Below are 15,279 nucleotides of genomic sequence, written 5' to 3' on the forward strand. Positions count from 1 at the left end.
TCCGCGGACGCGAAGGGCCTGGATGTGGCCGATTAGGTCAGGAGACTGAACAAGCGAGCTTCGAAGCTTCAGGAGGTACTCAAGTAGCCGGACTCAATCTCCAGTGAGTAGATGGGCATTGCTACCTCGGGGAACCCTTTTCCAAGTAGGCAACCCAAAGGCATTGTGGGACTTTTGGCATTCTCACGGCCTTATGGGAAACGTGGTCCAGTCTTATTGGACTCTCTACCGAAATCCCAGCCTAGGAAGCCCAGAGAGGAAATGACAATTCTTAATATTTAATGCTGGAAGGAAACTTAGAAATACACGAGACCTTTTTGTAGATGGGGAATTGTTGTCAACTGAGGCCCAAACTTTCACCGATAAGGTCACAGCCGATAGATAGAAAGAAAGCCCAATGTGATTTGGTTTTGAAACATGTACCTTAAGAAAGAATCTAGCCGGTAATCCCAAGATATGTTGCGAGGTTTGTGTGATCAAAATATGCATTCCTTGTTGGAGGGGATGTGGGAAAACGGGGACACTGATACAGTGTGGGAGGAACTGTGAACACATCCAGCCATTCTGGAGAGCAGTTTGGAACTATGCTCAAAAAGTTATCAAACTGTGCATATCCTTTGATCCAGCAGTGTTTCTATTGGGCTTATATCCCAAAGAAATACTAAAGAAGGGAAAGAGACCTGTATGTGCCAAAATGTTTGTGGTGGCCCTGTTTGTAGTGGCTAGAAGCTGGAAACTGAGTGAATGCTCATCAATTGGAGAATGGTTGAGTAAATTGTGGTATATGAATGTTATGGAATATTATTGTTCTGTAAGGAACGACCAGCAGGATGAATACAGAGAGGACTGGCGAGACTTACATGAACTGATGCTGAGTGAAATGAGCAGAACCAGGAGGTCATTATATACCTCAACAACAATACTGTTTGAGGATGTATTCTGATGGAAGTGGATCTCTTCCATAAAGAGACCTAACTCAGTTTCAGTTGATCAAGGATGGTGTTATATTAATGTTATATGATTTTTTAAGAGAAGTTCGATCCGCTTTTATAAATGACGCTCTCAGGCTCAGTTAAAGTAAAAGTAAAATTTAATTATACAATGCACGGGATAGAATGCTTGCAATAACAACACATACAGCAAATAATACACAAAAGGCAAAGAATAATAAGGATTATGATTAGAATAGCAGAGAAAGAGAGGGACTACATTACTCAGTACGATCGAGGGAGCTTCAACTCTAATTGGACGGCTGGGAAGGCCCCGATATTTCAGCCTGTGAGTCTCGATTGGGAAAGTCCTAGGCAGATCGTCATCTCCATAGGTGAGGTTTCAAAGTGCAGAATGCTTTGCCCACTCTTTATAGGGGTCCAAACAAAGAAGGCTTTGGGCCAAATGAAGACCTCATCTAAGACAAGGACGCACCAACTAGGGCTCCAGGTGGTTATAATCAAATGTTGCATTGATAAGAGGACCAGTCCTTATCAACAGCAACAGTTCCAAGGAGTGGAGAGTTCCTGGAATCATATAATTGGAGCTAAAACACAGGTGGTACATGCCTGTCTTATAGATTAAAAAGGAAAGAGATGAAATAGTTATGGGTCAAGGAACGGTCAGGTTTTCATAGGAGAAGGAGTTAAAATATATGCTCTTGGGGTGAGAGAGTAGACAAGTCCTCACAGGGGGAGTCACGTCCTTCCTCGATTGGGTTCTCATGGTTTACATGGGAATTAGATTCATATGGGGAAAGTCATGTCCTTACAATGATTTGAAATGAACTTACTACTAATAAGGAGATTTCTTATTCAGATGGACAGAAGCAGCTACACCCAAAGAAAAGACACTAGGAAATGAAAATGAACTGCTTGCATTTTTGTTTTTCTTCCCGGGTTATTTATACCTTCTGAATCCAATTCTCCCTATGCAACAAGAAAACTGTTTGGTTCTGCACACATATATTGTATCTAGGATATACTGTAACCTATTTAACATGTAAAGGACTGCTTGCCATCTGGGGGAGGAGGTGGAGGGAGGGAGGAGAAAAATCAGAAGTGAGTGCAAGGGATAATGCTGTAAAAAATTACCCTGACATGGGTTATTTTAAAAAAAAAAAAATTGCATTCCTTTAGGCAGAGCCGCTACATGTAAAAGTATGATCTGTGTTGCTTTATGTGGATTGAGGTGGGTGGGTGGAGAGGGCGGAAGGAAAAAAGGAAGGATTCAACAGTTGCCTCATCCATACTGTGCTCTAGTGCCCACTTCTCGTGTGGGGAATCTCCTATTTACTCAATGATTGTTGTTTGTCCTTCCCATGGATGGATTCCAGCTCAAGCCTCACTTTTGGTTTTCAAGGCTTTGAGTGTAAATAGCAATTGTTTTTGTTTTGGACATAACTGTATTTCCAAATGTGTGTGAGACTAGGTAAAATGGCTTCATTTCTTACCTAGTCCAAAACAAAACAAAACAAAACCCACTATCCCCTAAATAAATCTGGGCATTGCCTTAGTCAAACTGAAACCTGTTAAAGACCTTAAAGACCTTAAAAAAGCTGAGGTCTCCCACTGCGCTTGGGCCATCCCGGTCTTTCTGATCTATATGTTGCCACTAGACCCAGATGAGAAGAGGAGAGAATGACACTGATGATTTTGCACAGTTATCACTTTACTTTCATGTTACGACCTTCCTGGTGAAAACAAAGGACAACAACAACAGATGTAGATAGAATTAGGGCATAGTTTCCTGATTCTATATTCACTTCAAATTAGATATCCCATAGACATTTTAAACTCAGTATGTCTAAAATTGAACTCTTATTTCCCCCTCCACACACACACACACACACCTCCAATAATCTCTTCTTTCTAACTTCTCTATTGCTGTTATGGGTACTACTATCCTCTCAGTTACCCAGGATCACAAACTATGTGTCATTTTTAATTCCTCAGTTTTTCTCATTCCCCCAATATCTAATGGGTTGTCAAGACACCATTGTAATATCTCTTCTATCCTCTCTTTTCTATTCTTAGAGTGGCACTTCCCCAAAGGCCCATATTATCTCTTACCTGAATAATTGACTGGTTGATCTCTTTACCACAAGTCTCTCTTTTCTTTTCACAAGACCATGAAATTTAGCTAGTTGTCCCTCATACCCAAACTGATCTCCTTCCTTATTCCTGCCTCCTATCTTTTCCTGACTTCAGGAGCTAAAATCCCACCATCTAAAACAATCCCTCTTAATTCCTTCCCTCTATTGATTATCTCCAATTTAGTCAGTCTGTATTTTGTTTGTTCATAGTTTGCATGTTGTCTCTATTAAACTAACTCCTTTGAAAGCAGAGATTTATCTTTTGCCTCTTTTTGTATTCTTAGCACAAAGTCTGATCCACAGTAGACATTTAATAAATGTTAACTGGATTTTCCATAAAAATGATGGGTTTGTTTTTGTTTTTGTTTTTGTTTGTTTTGCTGAGGCAATTGGGGTGAAATGACTTGCCCAGGGTCACACAGCTAGGAAGTGTTAAATCTCTAAGGCCAAATTTGAATTCGGGTCCTCCTGACTTTAGGGCTGGTACCCTATCCACTGTGCCACCTAGCTGACCCAAAATGATGTTATTGTGATATTAGATTCCTTTGAAAAGTTTTAACCATGGTGTGTGGATGTGGATGTAGGTGTGGGTGTGATGCTCATGCACGCGCACACACACACACACACACACACACACATATACATATTGTCTATATTTTTTCTTTTGCTCTCTGAACCCTCCCATGATGATATCTTGGGTTTCTTAGCAAGATTTCTTTCTTAATAATCTTGCCTTAAAAACCAAAACCACTTAGATTTCTTTTGATTGATTGGTTATCTATAGATCCCAGGCCAAATCTCATTTGGTCATTGTTTGGGTTCTGTTTCACTGGGATTGAATGTAAATAGCAATCTTTTCTGCTTTGGCTATTAATCCTGAGGGTCTTTCCCTTCCAGATTTATTTAGGGGATGGTGGGCTTTGTTTTGTTTTGTTTTGGACTAGGTAAAAGAACTGATTCTTTGCCTCAATTGTTACCTAGCCTTAATGTCTAAATGGGTGTGAGACTTGTTCAAGATCTTAGTTTAAAAAGGCCAAAGTCTCCCATTGCATCCAAGGCCATCTTCAGTCACCTTCATCTATATCTGGCTACTGGACCTAGATGGCTGTGGAGGGGAAAGTGAAACAGGTGACCTTGCAATAGCCCTCCCTCATCTAAACCCAATTTACTTGCATGTCATAGTCCCTGATATCATGGTCCTTTTTGAGAATGAAGGCCAAACACATAATAAGAGCATAGTAATCAGAGTTTCGGTTTAAGTGCCCCAATGTGGACCAAAACAGAGTCAGCAAGGATAAACAGTTCTCAGCATGTTTATATAGACCCTAAAGTTTATATAGACTCTTTCTGGTCTACTGGTAGGGAAACTTGTAGTCTGGCCCTTCCCCCATCTAAAATGCACTAAGGGAGCTTCAACTTTTTAAATCTCAGACCATTATCCTCATTAATAAACTCAGTCCCTGCCTCTAAAAAGCTTCCACTCTTACATCCTTTTGAGGACTTAACCTCTACTGTGACCACCCACTGATGTCCCTATGGGTCTCAGTTTTCCAATTTGTTTTATTTCTCCAATTTAATTTTTATAACTCTGGAAATCAAACAAATACTCATCCATTTCTCACATTAGGAAATCTGAAGGATCATCTATGTGAATATTAAAGTTCCCTTGTATAAAGGCAGGGAACTTGAGTCAGGAGAGAAAATGACTTGGGGTTGTTGGGAGGCAGGGTGTACCACAGCTATCTTTATTTGGATGAAGAAGGGAATTTTGATTGAGTGAACTTAAAAGAAAAATGATAGAAATAATAGATTCACTTTTAAGGGATAAAAGTAAAAAAGGGGGTGAATGGAATGCACAGAAGTAAGAAGACACCAGTGTGTCTGGGAATGTGAAAATAAAATGCTAAATAATGTCATCAGTATAGAGCTATGACTATTTCCCTTGTATCTTCAAAAAGGAATCTCTCCCCATTGAGTAATAGTATGTTCTTGATGGAAATAATGGAATTTGGAATTCATTTGGTTCTACTATTTATTGTGTTCTGGAAATGCAAAATGAATTAAATATACACCTTGTTAATGTGTTTATTTCAGGATTAAATTGTCAAGTTGTGAGAAGAAAAGTGAAATTTAAATTTAATTCAATAAACATTTAAGTATCCGACTACTATGTGGAAAACATTAGGGATACAAAACATTTGCCCTCAAGAAGTTTACAGTCTCTTTGAGGGAAGGTAATGCACAAAAGGAAACTGAAGAGAGAGGTGGATGGATGCCCCTCAGTGGATGCTGGTTGGGTTTGGGGGTCACCTTATTCCCTGGAATTGAAACCAGACAGAGCTGTAGATGGGAAGTAGAATGAGATGGAAGATCATTTTCTTCTCTTTATGAAGATAGGCTTTGGGAGGAGATCAGAACTCAGCCTTCCAGTTAAAGAAGTAGGAAGAGGGAGATGGAATCCACAGTTTGAATTTATTGCATAGTAATGTATTAAATGTGATGAGCTTATTCTTGGAGGAGCATCTTGTTCTATGATGTTCAAATAGAGCAGAACTATAGTTATATGGAATTTAATATTTTTATTTTAAAGGAATAGCCAGTGTTTGAAAACAGCAATTTGATTCTTCCCATTTTACTTCTGAATGTTGTTATTCTCACAGTTAAAGTTTTTAACCCTACAAAGCAGGTTTAACTCTATAAATGCTGAACTGTTCTACAACATAAGAATAGTTTTATCACATTTTCATCTTTTGCACTAAGCCCACAATAGAGAATACAAGGAGTCTGCCTTTCCTCCCATATGTATGCTCCAATATCCTTGGACCCAGGTTTCAGAAGAACAAGTAGAGTTGTTATTCAGTCTTTTCAGTCTTGTCCAACTCTTTCTGACCCCATTTGATATTTTCTTGGCAAGGATACAGGAATAATTTGCCATTTCCTGCTCCAGTTCATTTTATAGATGAGGAAATTGAGGGGATTAGGACAAGTAAGTAGTTAATTATGGAAATTAAGTGAACTGCAAGACTCTATCCAGTTCAGTTCTGGAATTAGCTCAATTCCCTTTTTATTCAATTATGAGTTCAATTTCTGCCTTGTGAGAAAACTTCATTCAATTATAGAAATTGGGAGGGAGGGATGTCAAGGTGGGGAAGTGGGGAGGATTGTCTGAATTTAACCCCTGCTTGGCTAAAAAATTTGACCATCCCTACCTGCTGCTTAAAGCATATAAAATATAAATATTTTATATTTACAAAGCCTATAAAAATATAATCTAGATTATATTGATCAGAAGCTCAAATCCAAAGATTGATGTAAGGAGTTTTCTCATAATCTTAAGCATATGTCTTATCTGAAAACTGGCTCCTACTGATCCATCAATAATTATTTCCATGTTCCTTTGGTTGTTTACAGATACTTGAGGAGATGACTTTATCTCATATTTTAGGGAATTGCACCTGATTACTCTCCCCCTCTTGATTTGGACATCCCCTAATCTTCTCCCTGGTTAGAAATTAGGTTACCTAATGGTGTGTCCTGGTTGTTTTCTTTTAATTGTTTATTTGATTGTATTTAATGCATAACAGTCTGTCTACCTCTGTATTCAAAGCCCATGTCTAAACTCAAGAGGTCTACTCCTGATTTCAAGGAATTGCCATGCATTCCTTAATCAATTGAATTTTTATTTCCTACTTGCCTCACAGATTAGAATTTGAGGTAAACAAGGTTAAGTGACTCGTCCAGGATCATACAGTAAGTGTTTGAGGTCTGAGTTCCTGAAGATGAGCCTTCTGATTCCAAATCTGATATTCATCTTGGGAAAGAACTAGATATCGAGTTTTTAAGAAAAGAAAAGAAAGAAAGAAAGAAAACCAACTGGGTCTTCTTTGCCCCTCCTTCAGATTTGGGAGAAAAAAAATCACTTTAGCTTTTTGGTCTCAATTTTTTTTTCGTTGTATAAAATGAAGTATTAAATGATATGATCTAACCCTAAAATTGTCTGATTCTTAAAACTGAATGCAAATAGAAACTATGTGAAGCTTTATTTACTTATTTGGTATTACACATGAATGTTTTGACCCTTTTTGACAAATACAAAATTTAAGTAATTTGTCATCTGCTTTTGATTCATGGAAAAAAAATGAAACTTTGTTTTTCGTTTTTGCAGTACAGTTGACGTGTTAATATATATCATGAAACAATGAGGAGGTTTTTGTTGCTTTATGCTACACAGTGTGGACAGGCAAAAGCCATAGCAGAGGAAATAAGTGAGAAAGCTGGTACACATGGATTTTTTGCAGATATTCACTGTTTCAGTGAATCTGATAAGGTGAGATGCTCAAGTAATTTTGCTATATTGGAGAATAAATATATGTGATAAAGAATCCAAGTATACTGATTCATAGGATGGTTTGTTTACTAGTCTAATGCTTATATCCTTATTTAAAAAAAAAATATGGACACAATGTTAAATTTATGACAATTTGATATTTTAGAAGGCTTCATTCCCAAGAAGTTTCAGAATATCATTGTAAGCATGCATATATTTTGTTTTTTAAAAAAATGTGTGTATATACAAACAAACAAATAACATGCGTATTTGCTCTTTAAATGGTTTTCAATCTAGATATAAATGGAAGGTCATTAACTTGCTAATTCATGGGAGTAAAGAGCAAACCCTTTAGTAAGTTGAAGTGGAGAAATTTTTTATTACTTTTCAAAAAACTTTTAATATTTTTTAAACTATCCAGATTTCTGTGTTTCAAAAACCACATAAATGGGTGGGCAAAGGAAAATTCTTTATAACAGTTAAAGATAACTAGACAAAAATGTATTGTCCATATTGTAATATATAATGCCTAAGAATTTTTGAAAGGGGAGAACATAATAGATTATGCCTTTATAAAGAAAATAAATGTTGGACTGTGAGCTTCAAATTTTCCTGTTCATAGAATAGAGATAGTAATTGTTAAGAACCTTGTCCCATTGTATAGGAGTTATCTTTAGTCAAATGAAGAAGTAATTACCTAAAATCTTTTAGACGTTTTATAAGAAAAATTTGGCTATCAAAACTCTTAGATATTGAGTTCTTCTGAATAGCTATGTCCTTAAAACCAGAGCTTTTAATTTTTATATTTTGTTTCTTTTCTTAATGCAAATCTTTCAAAAATAACTTCTTTGTCTTTTTTTTTTTTTATGCCATCTGTGACACCTGACTGAAATTCTACAAACCTAAATACATAGTAGAGATGCCCAGTGTTTTCAAGGGTCATTGCATGTTTCAACAAGTAACTCTATGGGCAGCTTTTAGAGATTTCTTGTACAGCACAGAATTTACTCATCAGAATTATCAGAAATACCATCATTGTTTGATGAAAATGAGGGAAATTTAGATGCTATTATATGTAAAAAATGAGAATTCCCCAGGGTTTACCAATAAGTACTTTATCTCTAAGAAGACAGCTTTTTCTTTGATAAAAAAGTAAAATGCAAGCAAAACTTCCAAAGATACAGAATTCTCGCCTCAGTAAGGAGGCAAATGACATTCATTTTACACTGAAAATAATAATCCAAAGCATTTATACATTTCCCTGAAGGTTATTTGAAGGCCAAAGGCTTATCATATATTACAGCTATTTAGTGTGGATGGAGCCACACTGCTCAGTGTAAAGGATGTGATCCTGGAGAGTTGGATTGAACACTTCTATACTGTTCTCAGCAGACTCATGGTCCAATTCTGGAATTAGCTCAATACCCTTTCTATTCAATTATGAGTTTCTGCCTTGTAAGAAAACTTCATTCAATTATAGGAATTGGGAGGGAGGGATGCTCCTTTATTGCATTGTCTGAATTTACTCTATACCTCTATACCGCAGAATGAAGTAAATATCTCTCTAGCTGAAATTCCAACTGAAGAAGAGGTTTAGAATGCCATTAGGCTTCTCTTCTGTAACAAAGCTCTGAGGAAGCATCAATATCTGAATCCCTTGGCTGGGAGGACTCATCCACAGCTATCCACAGCAAGTTATACAAAACTTCCTAGTCCAAATCCTCAAAGTCCTTTTCCACTAAGAGGTTTTTATAAGTTGGGAACAAAGAAGACTCTATGCTAAGGATTCTCATTTGATACAAGACTCTTGAGACATAGCAGCCTCCCAGCTACAGGATGCTCCATTACAAGAAGTCGTCCAAGGAGAATATTTATTTATTCATTCATTTAGGAGGATTATGTTTACTTCAGGAACTGACCAGGTTTCTGGGGTAAACACAGGTCTGCATTGTAGGATACTCAATAATTAATACACCAGAAGAGTGGCCTTTCAACTTCTTTGTGCTTTTCTGGCATTCCATCAGATAACTGCAAGTACTTTCTCATGTTCTCAGCATAAAGTATGGCTGAGACTCACTTATGATTCCTTATTCACTAGGATTCCTTATATCATTTACCCAAGAGCCAGAACATCTTCAAAAAGGTTTGAGGAATGGTTGATGGTGTTTTGAATGCCAAAATTCTGTACAGAATATTGGTTAATCCGACCAAGTTGATAATATCAGTTTTGATACTATAGCACTATCATGGCAAAATTTGCTTGCCTGGTGAAGTTCATAATACTTAATGCAGATTCTGAAAAATGGACAATGCTCTTGTGTTGCTCCTGGTCACCAGGGGAAGGAAGTAGTTCTATGTGTTTATTCCCTTACTTTTTTTTTTTTTTTTAAGTATGCTAATTTCAGCGATGTTGTCAGAAACATCAATAAAGACAAAAATGGCATCAGTCAGCTGCCACACTGATATTTAATGGAAAAGGTTACAAACTAAGACCAAAATGGAAGAAGAATTGGTATGCAGCTTTTTGTTTGCAGATGACTGAGTCAGTGCAGCCTCTGAGGCTAAGATGCAGTGACATGGATCAATTCTCTGCCAATTGTGCTAATTTAGCCTCAAGAGTTACTAAGAAAACAGAGCTTCTCTATACTATATATGGAACCATTGGCTACAGCAAAAGTAGGAATTTTGAATGCTGTGGATAAGTTCACTTACCTTGGCAATATACTTTCCAGGGATGTCCATATAGATAGTGAGGTTGACACATGCATTGCCAGAATATTTGGGAAACCCTGAAACAAAGTGTAGGAAGGGAATATCGTGCTGTCTACCAACTGAAAAACCATGATGCCAGCTTCACTATTGAATGCCTGTGAAATCTGAGCAGTATACTTGTGCCTTTCCAAGAAACTTCTATTTCAATTGTCTTTGGAAAATTCTAAAGATCACCTAGCAAGATAAGGTAGCAGACACTAGGCCCCTTCCTTGAACTGCAATGCTAATCATTCAGACTACTGAAGAAAGCAAAATTCCAGTGGGCTGGCCATATTGTTTGAATACTGACTATGCATTTGTCTAAAAACTGTTTTGCAGAGAGCTCACTCAAGACAAGCAAACTCTTGTCACAAGTGGAGATCAGAGGAAGTAATAAAAGGATGCTCTCAAGGTCTTTCCAAAGACCTTTGGTATAAATTGAGAGACATGGGGAATAGGGGCACAGGATCATTTAGTATAGTGTGCCACATTATTAGGGTTCTTAAAAAGTGATAGGTTGGTTGTCTAATTTAGCATGATACTTAACAAGTTCTCTAGCTCACTAATGTATTTAGCATCTTTGGAGTTCACACTTCTGGGAGGTTCACAAGTCAGGATTCAATATGAGATTCGCAAGTTCAGTAGAGGAGATTCACAAGTCAGGAACCCACAATCCCACTCTCTTGGAGGAGGAGTCAATCTTTGAGTTCACACCTCTAAAAGAGGATATAAAAGGACAACCACTAGAGACTTAGGAGATAAAGCAGAAGTCAGTGGAGGAGATTGAGAAGCCAGAGACTGCAGTAGGGCAGAACTGGGGATTCAGAAGAGGGGAGGCTGAAGCTGGCAGAGGCAGAGGCAAAGGACTAGCAACAAGAGCTCTCAGAACCAGGAAAGCTTACCGGGCTATTTTGGAAGAGACAATAAAGGACTGGACTTTAACTCCTGGCTGCATTTTGGGTGATTATTACTCGGAACTGAAATGAAGGCTACCTCCAGAAGCCCCCAAAGAAATCTGCTCCCAGAGAACCAACATATTTTAGAGAAGAGAACACTGTATCTCTTCTAGCAAAGTACTATGCTCTATAAGCAAAGCAGAGTACAGTATGTCAAAAGAAACATATGATGCACAGAGTTAGACATATCCTTCCAAAATATTTAGCTTGTGCCCAGCCTATGGTAGAGCCTTAGAGCTTATATTGATTTGAGCAGACAGTCAGTCACAATGTACATTGATTTCAACAGAGTCCTCTCAGAGTCATTTTGGTCCTCTGAGTGGATGCTTTCAGTGGTACCAGATTGAAGATGTCCCATGCTTTCAAGGGTCATTGCGGTATTTTAGCAGGTGTCTTTTTTTTTTTTACCCTCTACACTGCCCTTCTCTCTCCCCTTTCCCCATCTTAACTTGTCATCTTGAGAGCTTTTTTATTGTCTGTCTTGCTAATTTTCTTCTACCAGATTTTCTCTTGCCTGTTGCCTTCAGAAACGATCTTTCCTTCTTGGATCTTCATGTTCTAATTGGTATTATTTTGAATTATATCTATGTCATGTCTCCCCATTTAAGTTTCATGAGAACAAGGATCATACCTTATGTACTTTTTGTTTCAACCTTATAATTTGGAAAAATTCCTGAAATATAAAATAATAGGTAAGAGAGTCTTTTAACTTCATAATGACTTGTAATTTAGTGCTCTTACTTAACAGATGTATTGAGCATCATCCCATGCATTATCAGTTTGTAAAAACAGAGAAGGTATAGTACCTTCATGTATATGAAACAAAATTAGTGACAAAGCCAAGGAGGAAATTGTTAAACCGATTCTTTAGTCTGATAGTCATAAAAATATAAATTTTACTAAAAAATCTTCCTTGTGTTTTTAGTATGATTTAAAAACAGAAAAAGATCCACTTGTTGTCGTTATTTCTACCACTGGCACTGGAGATCCACCAGATACAGCAGTCAAATTTGTTAAAACAATTAAAGACAATAATCTGCCACCAGATTTCTTCTGTCATCTGCGGTATGGATTACTGGGTAATGGAAGATTATTTCTTCTTGATTCATTATATAACATTAATTTTAAGATGAATGTAAAAGCAGAGATTATAATTCTATAATTTTGAAAAGATTAAACACAAAAAAAACAAAGAAATTATATTTTCCTAGTCTAATTTAGTTTTTTCTTATTTACACTTAACAGCAAAAATTAAAAGATATGTTGATTTAAAATGCTTTCTAAGTAAGATATTCAGTATAATATTTTACTATGGAATTTGTGTTTTTGTGTTAACCATTACCAGATGGATTTTTTTTTTCAAAATAAAAATGTTCTTAAAGGGGGAAAACTATGCTAATTCATTAATATTTTTATATTTAGTCACAGATTTAGAATCTAGAAACCAAAGACTTATACATAGTAGATCCTTAAAATTAAGATTTAATTTAAAATTATTTTTACCTTCTTGACAATTGGGGTTGGTCTAGAAACACACAAGTGATTCATGTGGGTCCTATTCTAAAATAATTTCTTTATTTGTGGAATGTATCTGTGTTTGGTCAGATGCTCTGAATGCAATATGCCAATTAATAATTAAGAGAAACCGTTCAGTAAAGGGGCCTAACAGCCTCAGGAAGCATATTTTTCAGAAAGCTACACAGGCCTAGTTAAGTAGACAGGAATATCTTAAGAGAAAGTGATTGAACTATGTCTTCCTAAATGAACATACAGTTCATGGAGCCTTTATACATCAATTATGAGTACTTTCAGGTGAGTCAGAAAAGTGATAATGGAGAGGAATTATTGGGCAGAAGTAGCTGTTTCAGCTCATAAACCCCAAGAAAAGTAACATGGCTATAAAGCTTGATTTGGTCAGTGCTTTGCACATTCTCAAGCATGGCTTAGTGCTGTTCAAAGATGACAAGAACTCAGAAGTTCTCACTGAAGATTTCAAATTTTTAATTTGGAACTTGGGAGAGTTGGAATTTTGTCTTGTAGAACAAATCTGGAGAAAAGTAACTGAATCTTAAAGATCACACCATAAGGCAGTTAAAAGATAGTTCAGATTCCTTTCACAAAAAGGCTGAGGAAAGTTTTTAAACAATCCATAATAGTAATCACAAAAGATAAAAGAAACAATTTCAATGACAAGATACTAAAAAGCTTTTACATGTACAAAAAAAGTAAAATGCAAGCAAAACTTCCAAAGATACAGAATTCTCGCCTCAGTAAGGAGGCAAATGACATTCATTTTACACTGAAAATAATAATCCAAAGCATTTATACATTTGATTATACATTATTTTATTATTAAATTATTTCCCCAGAGGTTCTAGACATTTTGTTCCATTTAATGGACTACATTGGGAGTTTGATTGGCATAGCACTAAATCTGTAAATTAACTTAGGTAGTATTGTCATTTTTATATTGGTGAGAGACTATCATGTGTAAGCACTTGCTATTTATGACATTTAAATTTTTTTTTTTTTGGTAATTTTATTTATCTAAATCCAGAGTATGCCATAGTAGAATAATGCCTGGTTATTGCTATACATTTTTTTTTTTTTTTTTTTGCTTAGGCAATTAGTTAAGTGACTTGCCCAGGGCCACACAGCTAGGCAATGTTAAGTGTCTTGAAACCAAATTTGAACTAGGGTCCTCCTGACATCAGGGCTGGTGCTCTTAGCTACCATTTTTTTAAGTTCTTTTACATGGAATTTCCTATTTCCTTCTCTATTTTGTTGTTGATGTGAAGAAATGCTGATGACTTTGATGAATTTATTTTGTGTCTCATTGTATTACTGGAACTATCCTTTTTTCAGCAAAACTTTTTTTTGCCTACTTTTGACTTTAATTTTTTTTTTCTTGCCTTATTATTCCTTGCATTTCTAGAACTATGTAAAATTACAGTGGAGAAAGAAATCATCCTTCTTACTGAGAAAAATTTTAGTGTTTAGTTATTGCAAATGCTAGCTTTTGGTTTTAGATAAGTAGTTTTTATCATACTTAAAATGGATTTCTATGCTTGTGTTCTGTAGTATTTTTAATCTAATAAATATATTTTGTCAGAGGCTTTTTCTGCATCCATTGATGTAATCATATGGTATCAAGAAGTATTCTTTTTACATCCAATATTTTAATAATGTTGAACCATTCTTGCATCCATAGAATAAAACCACCTTACTCCTTGAATGAATTTTTGGATTTATTATGTTTTTGGATAATATTTTATTTTAAAATTTTGTATCAGTCTTCATTATTGAAATTGCCTTTTTGTCTTTTCTTTATTTAGATAAAAGATTAATTCAGCTCATAAAAGGAGTTTTTGAGATTAATATGATAGCATATCTATTCATTTGTATTTTAAAATTTGGTAGAAATCCATTAAAATTTAGAGGATAGCTTTTTAAAATTTTCACATTTCCTGCTAATTATTTATTTTTGATCTAGGTCTAGGTGATTCAGAATATACCTATTTCTGTAATGGTGGGAAAATAATTGATAAACGACTTCAAGAACTTGGAGCCCGACGGTTTTATAAAACTGGGCATGCAGATGATTGTGTAGGGTAAGATGATTTTCATATATCCATATTTTAATCATAAATGACAGAAGGAAATATTTTTAAGTCATTTACTACTGGCCCATTCATCAAAGTTTTTCCATTCACTAAAATCCTGCTGATCAATTTTCCATTATTTTTAGTCATTGAAATTTTTATATATCAGAACACTTAACATTAGAGTGATTTCTCTTCCTTTTCTCCCTTTCCTCCTGCTTCCCCAAAACTGACTTTCCTTCAATCTTCAGCCATTTTTAAACAGTCAGTAAACATTTATTAAATACTGTGTGCTAGGTACTGTTATGAGCCTGGTAGTCTTCTCCTTTGGTAGTATCTAGATTAGATTTATACTTTATTTGGTTTTGATTTGAAAAAAATCTGTTTAAAGTCAAATATTTATGCATTTCTGCATAAACTTGATGACCACTTTGACATTGGGTCTCCTACATAACCCTCTTTATACTTAAATCTATTTCAAAACAGCTTTATCATCCATATCTTCTGACCTATGTCATCCTCTTGATGAATGGCATCTATGCCATTACCCACAAATCT

At 35.8% G+C, this 15,279-nt stretch overlaps 1 protein-coding gene across 2 annotated transcripts in view; it reads left to right on the forward strand.

The window, feature by feature from the left end:
• The window catches only part of MTRR (5-methyltetrahydrofolate-homocysteine methyltransferase reductase), a 35,423-nt gene that overhangs the window by 330 nt on the left and 19,814 nt on the right, over positions 1-15,279 (forward strand). The window contains exons 1-4 of one of the 2 annotated variants that reach the window (XM_051969833.1): positions 6-103; positions 7,251-7,412; positions 12,045-12,198; positions 14,613-14,730. In XM_051969833.1, the coding sequence (XP_051825793.1) occupies positions 7,284-7,412; positions 12,045-12,198; positions 14,613-14,730 (401 nt within the window). In that variant the 5' untranslated portion in view covers positions 6-103; positions 7,251-7,283. Of the gene's footprint in view, positions 1-5; positions 104-7,250; positions 7,413-12,044; positions 12,199-14,612; positions 14,731-15,279 lie in introns of those variants that run through there. The other variant, XM_051969835.1, reaches the window with a different exon arrangement.

Source organism: Antechinus flavipes, chromosome 1 (genome assembly GCF_016432865.1).
Source record: "Antechinus flavipes isolate AdamAnt ecotype Samford, QLD, Australia chromosome 1, AdamAnt_v2, whole genome shotgun sequence".
Taxonomy (NCBI): Eukaryota; Metazoa; Chordata; class Mammalia; order Dasyuromorphia; family Dasyuridae; genus Antechinus; species Antechinus flavipes.